At 47.8% G+C, this 7,130-nt stretch overlaps 1 protein-coding gene across 4 annotated transcripts in view; it reads left to right on the top strand.

Annotated features, from left to right (window-relative positions):
* The first annotated feature begins 1,289 nt into the window (after positions 1–1,289).
* LOC122637270 (voltage-dependent calcium channel gamma-8 subunit-like) overlaps positions 1,290–7,130 on the top strand; it is an 83,350-nt gene continuing 77,509 nt past the window's right edge. For 3 of the 4 annotated variants that reach the window (XM_043829280.1, XM_043829278.1, XM_043829279.1), the window contains exon 1: positions 1,290–1,798. In XM_043829280.1, coding sequence (XP_043685215.1) covers positions 1,573–1,798 — 226 coding nt within the window. In that variant the 5' untranslated portion in view covers positions 1,290–1,572. Of the gene's footprint in view, positions 1,799–1,936; positions 3,215–7,130 lie in introns of those variants that run through there. The other variant, XM_043829281.1, reaches the window with a different exon arrangement.

Below are 7,130 nucleotides of genomic sequence, written 5' to 3'. Positions count from 1 at the left end.
AGAGCTTCGAGATGCTCGTAGAATCGGGAATCGTGTTAGGAGGAACACGCGTACCGTATCGAGGCATCGCGAGGATCCCATGCATTCCGCGATCTTGCATTACAATTGCTAATAAACGATCCTCCTCCCTTCGCTCCTCTCTCTCTCTCTCTCTCTCTCTCTCTCTCTCTAGATCTCCTCGTCCTACCGGTTCCTCGAGCAAGCTCGAGTCGTTCATCGGGACTCGGAACGTTTCGTCGTCCCTTATCGCCGTGTTTCTCTCGTTCCCACTCTCCGCCACCCTTTCGCCAAACATCGTCTTCACCCTTGCATCTCTACCCACGTAATCCTATTCCTCTGCGGGACTAGAACGAAATACCGAGAGTAAGCGTTACCGTCAAAATTGCGAGAAAAAGGGAGAGTGAGAGAGAAAGAGTGTGCGCGCGTGTGTGAAAGAGAATCTGATGGAAAAAGAGGACGGCGATCACCGGGGAAACTTTATCTCATTCATACTTTTGCATTTGAAAGCAGTAATTTATGCGCGCGCCGAAGCGAGACGGAATGCACCGAAGGAACCGAGAGAGAGAGAGAGAGAGAGAGGAGAAAGAAGGACGAAGAGGAACAAACGTCAACATTATAATAGATATGTTAGCATGCAAACGTTGTCTTTTATGCGTTTGCTGGTGCTCGGCGAGTCAGTGCCGGACTTCTATCTCGAAAACGTGGATCTTTCGACGTAGAAACGGACGCATCTACGACGTCTTTCCTTTTCCCCATCGTCGATTCATTCCGTTTATGACTCGACACGATCGTAAATCTTAATTCGTATCGACGTTAATACATTCTCGAAACGTTTCGTTTCTCCTAACCGGCTCGATGCGATACTCGGCTCGATCTCCCACGATTAATACGCTCCTGGCTAGCCACGAGCGTAGCGAGTCGGAGGCGGCGGCGAGAGATGGAGGAGGGGAAGAGCAACGGCGAGAAGAGAGGTCGGGGGTGGAGGCACGCCGGTGGTACGGTGGTGGTGGCGGCGGTGCTTCGCGTTGCGTCGCGATACTTTGGAGGGGAAGAGAGGAGAAATACGAGGAGCTTCGCCGTGGGAGAGGAGGAGGGCCGGGGAGGGGGCGGTGGTAGCAGGGGTGTACCTACTTACCATACTCCCAGTATACCAAAGTCCCGCAACGCGGTCGCCGCTCTCCGTGTGCAACTGCTTCAATGGTAGTCGCTTGCCGCGCTCGTGCCTTCCCCGTTTTCTTCAACGAGAGAGAGAACGACTGAGAAAAAGAGACAGACAGATAGATAGAGAGAGAGAGAGAGAGAGAGAGAGAGAGAGAGAGAGAGGAGGGGGAACACGCGCTACTTTCTCGCGAAAAGACAAAAAGCCCGTCGTCAAAGGCTCCTAAGAATTAGATCAGAGCGACGAAAATCCCGTCGAATTCTTCATTCGAGCAAGATGCCCAAAGAAAAACCGGGAGAACGGAAGAGTGCGTGAAACGGCGCGTGAGTGTACCCACACGCTTCCGTGTTTCCTGTGTTTCCGGTCACGTGGATCACGTGGTCGAACGAAACCCCTCCTCCTCTTTCGTAGCGATGCTCTCGAGAGGAGGGAGCATCGGCTTGAAGGCAGGGGTGGCAGTTGCTGGTGGTGGTGGTGGTGGAGGTGGTGGTGCTACTGCTGCTGCTGCTGACGTTGGTGGTGGTGGTGGTGGTGGTGGTGGTGGTAGTAGTGCTGATGCTGGAGGTTCAAGAGCGAAAAGAAAGATAACGAAGAGGAGACGAAAGAGGATGCTGTGCCCTCGGGATCTGGACCACGTGGGTACGTGCGCTCGCTCTTCTTCTTCTTCCTTTAACGCGAGTTCTTCGACGAAATTTCTTTTTTTTTCTCTCTCTCTCTCTCTCTCTCTCTTATCGCGAGTATCATGATATAATTTTTTTTCTTAAATAAAATCTGCAGGATAGAGAACCATCGATCGATCAGACAAATGACGATGCTACCTTCCTCGAAATAAAAGATCTTTCTTTCTTTCTTTCTTTCTTTTTTTTTGAGTGCCAATCTCCAACGTAGATAATTCACGATCTTCCTCGGTGGCACGCGGGGGATAACTTTATCCTCGCTTAATCGCCTTTTCGATAGGTACTAGCCGATCCCTTTGTTCAGACAATATCTCCACACTGTTCCCGCTAATGTATGCACCGAGCCTCTTTCTCTTTCTCCGTCCCCTCTCTTTTGCGCTCTCTTCGGGACGACTACGGCACTCCTAACTCGCAGTAGTAGACAACGCACCCCATACGAAAAGCTATGGAGGCGAGGGAGACCTTGTACTCGTTGGCCTTTATTGAATTTTGGAACGTTCCATTCGAAAGAGAGAGAGAGAGAGAGAGAGAGAGAAAAGTCGAACGCGGAGAAAGATTCGTTCTATGTGTATTCGTTGAAAGAACAGAGAGAACTACAAAGAGAGAGAGAAAGAGAGAGAGATGAAAGGTGGAGGTGGAAGCACGGCGCAAGCCAGAATTAATTCACATCCCGCCGCTGCATTGCTTTTTACGATATAACTGCGGTTTGTTAGTCGTTATTCACGGTACGAATTGAATTTCGTGTCCGGCGCGAGCGAGAGGAAACTCGTATTCGCTGGTACGTCCCTTTTTCTCTCTCATTCTCTTTCTCTCTCTCTCTCTCTCTTCTTTCTCTTCGAACGACTCGCGATCGGCAAAGTATTTTTCGTTTACGCGTTGTGAACGAAGCAACGAGAGAGAGAGAGAGAGATAAAGAGTCCAATGGCCTTTCGAATCGTTCATTTTCTTTTCCCAAGAGTTTACGAATTTTTCTTATTTATCGGATTATCGTTCCTCTCATCGACAGGTGGTCGATTCTCTGCGTCGAATGCGCGCGCGTGTTCACGTGCTTTTTCCACGTGTCGAAGGTGGAAAAGAAAAATTCCGAAAGATGCATAGAAACGATGTCAAGAGCTAGAGCAAGAACTAGAGCTAGAGCAAGAACTAGAGTTAGAGCGAGACAAGGTTCGTAAGGTTCGTAGAGGTAAAGAAACGCGAGAGTCCTTTCCGACTCGTTACGGATGGCGCGATAAAGCACGTCGACCAACGCGAGATACGACCAATTAGTTGCTGTGCCAAGTATACGATTTAAGGCGAGCTACCGACGCTATTGCCAAACGACGATTTAAAGGGACATCTTGCGGGTACACGGAAGAAAGGCTAAGCGGTACTTTCTCTCTGTCTCTGTCTCTCTCTCTCTCTCTCTCTCTCTCTCTCTCTCTCTCTCTCTCTCTCTCTCTCTCTTTCGTATCGCACACCATTTCTTTGTGATCTATGTCGGATACTTTTGATAATAGATTTGCTCGATGCTCTGCCAAAAGAGACCGACTTTCTCTTTCTCTCTTGCGCACGCGTACGCAAATGAATTCGTCTCGGCAGTGCGGTAGCCGTATCTGTTTCGTGACAACGGATTAAAGCGATGTGCCGAGTTACGCGATCCGGTAAACTCGATACCAGAACGAGGGAGATAAAAGAAGAGTTGAGAAAAACGATAGAAAAAGATTGTAAGAGGGAGAAGAGTCGGAGCTTGACAGGACACAATATTGCAATAACTTCAATTACGAGGACACGACGGAGCGTCGTGCGGTGCTTTCGACTCACCCCGAAACCATAGCCACGAGCTATTTCCCTCCCTCTCTCTTTCATTTACCTCCCATCCACCCTCGCGGCAGCCGCAGCTCACTGTCCCGATCTTCGCTCCGTTCCATCCATTTATACGTCCGAATGACACAGACACGTCGCGGTCGAATTGGCTGTCGGCTTTTGGATAGGAAGGGGCTGCCTTTAAACAAGTGCTTCTTAATAAAGCATTGACGCGCGAAACCACCCTCGAAAATGTACCCCTCGGCGCCAGCGTCGCCACCCTTCCTTCGCTATGCCGTCCATACAGCCGAGAAACGAAGCGGCGGGAGTGGGACGTCGTCCTCGTGTCGTCGAGGGACTCTCCTCGTTCCTCGTTACTTCGTTAAACTGTAAAAAAGGCGAGCGCTTCCTTTGGCCGAGTAAAAGAACACCGACGTAACGAAGCTCGCGCGGTTTATTTTTCTTTTTTTGTTTCGTTTCGCTTCGTTCCGTTTCGTTTTGTTTCCTTTTGTTTTGGTTTTCCTTCTCTTTTTTTTTCTCCTTAACGAATAATATCCAAAGGCGTGTACGCTTACAGCGTCATTTCTTTTCTTTCTGTCGCCGACGTCGGTGACTATGGAAATAAAAGAAAAAAAGGAAAACAAAATAAAGGAAGAAGAAAGGACGCGTCGCGCTTTGTCGTCGTAGTAACGCTGTAAATTCGACGATGACTTATCGACCGCACTTCGCCCCGGCTTTCGAACTGTGGAAAAATCGCGCGGAGACTTTTGCCCCGGGCGGGCTAAGGGTATTCTTCATGGGGGTAGACACGCACACCCTCCTCTTCCTAGCTCACGTCCCACTCGAAATTTCGCTCGGCTAGCGATTTCTTTAACATTTATTTGACAGCTGTCGGCCGCAATGCGTGCGAGTTTAAGCCCAGAACACGGCTATTTAACTTCTTTCCTCTACGAGGAATCCTTCGTGAAACGATTATTTTCTTTTCGTTTTACGATCGAATAAACTCTCCTTTGTAATCGTCGTCGACGTTACTTCGACGTCCGTACGACGGCTCGAAGGAATTCTCTCGTTCTCTTAGATATTGAAACATTACGACGTTCGATGTCGTCTCGTATATCGCGTGATCGCGATATCTGGAAATTTCCGATTTCACTCCAGTCGCGATTATAAGATTTCATCGCGTCGTTAGTACGACGCCAAACTACAAAAGCGTCCAGATACTTTAACGTACGAGCACGTTAATTATACAGCGCCGTAGGTGCGATAACGCGAAATACGAATACTGATCGTTGATTTCGTTTGGAGAGGGAGAGAGAGAAAGAGGAAAAAAGGGCTTCGCGAACAAATAACTATCGCGTAACGAGTCACGCGAGGATATCACGCGAGGCTGCGAACGAATCGACGATATTGTTGGGTCGCTTTAATTACTTAACCTCTCTCTTTTTCTCTCGCTCTCTCTTTTTCCCTCCTCTCCCTTCCCTCCCTTCGCTCTTCTTTCTCTCCTTTGGAGTTTTCCGGAAGTCGGTGGTCTTGATCGAAATAATTCTTATATACTGATTCTTATGTACTAATTCTTACATACTAATTCTTACATACTAATTCTTACGAACTAATTCTTATACGCTAATGCGGGCGAGAGAAGCTGAAAACGAAATAATTACGAGATGGAGTGTATTGCGCGTTCTTCGGTTTTCGCGGATCGACGGCTCGTCCTCGAATGACTCTCCTATTTCTATAGAACGTCGCGTACGACTTTGAAAAGGAAAAAAAAAAAAAAGTACACAACGGAGATCGAGCGTGCCTTATCTCCTTACCAAAGAAAACAAAATCAGGGTCAACGATCAAAACAGTATGGTTACGTCGTAGCGACTCGCTCACCTATTGTTAATTTACATTCTTACGTCTTATTATTAAACGAACGAAGAAAACGCGCGACTTCCTTGATCGCGTCGTTTACTTACGATCGCGTGAAAGTTTCTTTTTATTTCTTTCTCTTTCTTTCATTTTTCTTTCTTCTTTCTTTCTTTGTATGCGATAAGTCGACGAAGAAGAGTTAATCGCGGTACGTCGATAAATCCAACGGGATTTTGCGCGAGAGAGTTTACGAGAGAGAGGACCTTTCTCGATCCGTTTCTCCTGCTCGTCGTCGTCGTCGTCGTCGTCGTCGTCGCGGGGGAAGGGAAAGGGGAAGGGAATGAGAAGGAGGTTAGGAGACAAGCTCTTCGTACTGACCGGTAAAATCCCGATAACGAAGCCGTGGCTCCACGCTTCTTTTCCGAGCGCGGTACGAAGAATAAAAAGGAGAAAACGAGAGAAACTATTTCTCGTTGGTCTCGTACCGCGCGATCGAGAGAGAGAGAGAGAGAGAGAGGGAAAGAGGAATCGCAGGGAATGCGTCGAGAGTCCAAGCCTGAGAACTTTGTCAATTAGAGGCAACAATTAGTCGTAGTGCAGTGATCTCGTTCGACCACGTGGTACCATGTACATAACATGCGTAGCTACGCCGAACGATACGTAAGATGTAATAACAATAATCATAGATCATCGACCGTTAACTCTCGTTAAAAGTAAATAAGTAAGTAATTATTAAGTATCTCTCTACGAAACGAAAGAAAACTAAAACGACGGGATAGTTCGCGCTGATCTAAAATACGTTCGTAATCTATGCCGTTCTTTCGTCGACGAAGAAACGTACGATTTGACCAAAGTAAGACGGGGAAAGGAGAGAGAGAGAGAGAGGGGAGGAGGGAGAAAGAGTAGGGACGAGAGGAGAGAGAAAAATCACATAGAATGTCGTTGTCCAGAGGAGATCGTCGCGCCAACAGCATGCGTTCTTCGAGGATTCCTACGATCAGTCAGCGCCGGACACCGGACTGCCAGCCGAAGAAAAAGCTGGCTGCCAGGCTCGCTCTCTCGTGTACGTGAGTTACGTGACGCCCGATCGACTGTCGATTTATCGTGATCGTACGATGTATGCGCCGCGAGACGAGCCGAGCCAACCGGATGTGGGCTTCTCGTTCCTGCCGGCCCCTTTCCCCTTTTACCTACCAACGTTTCATCATTTTTATCCTCGATCGTATCTTCCTTTCGCAATCAGATTCGAAGCTATTAACAAATCGAATCGATTGTCCCATAACATTTATTATCGCGAACAGGATCTCTTTCTTTTTATTTCTCTTTTCTTACGAACAAAAAAAAAGAAAAAGAACAAACAAATCTTTTTTCTTTCCAATCGAAGGGAGCTGAAGAAGATAGTTGGATATACACGCACCGTTATTAAAGCGGCTCGTTGTCCGTTTGGCAAACGAGCAATAAAAGTGACGCTTTCGAGGAGAGCCTCGGGGTGTGGATGAGAGTGCGCAGGAGGGTTGCGTCTTTTAAAAATCGAATCGTGAAAAGAAGAGAGAGAGAGAGAGAGAGAGAGAGAGAGAGGCACGTCGGTAATTTTCGGGACGGTCGCGAAATAATGATGATCTTTATCCCTAATGAAATTAGTCCTGCTCCTCCGAAGC

This window comes from Vespula pensylvanica, chromosome 25, assembly GCF_014466175.1.
Source record: "Vespula pensylvanica isolate Volc-1 chromosome 25, ASM1446617v1, whole genome shotgun sequence".
In the NCBI taxonomy this organism is placed as follows: domain Eukaryota; kingdom Metazoa; phylum Arthropoda; class Insecta; order Hymenoptera; family Vespidae; genus Vespula; species Vespula pensylvanica.
Note: the sequence above shows the minus strand (reverse complement) of the source record. Positions and strands in the feature narration are given on the sequence as shown.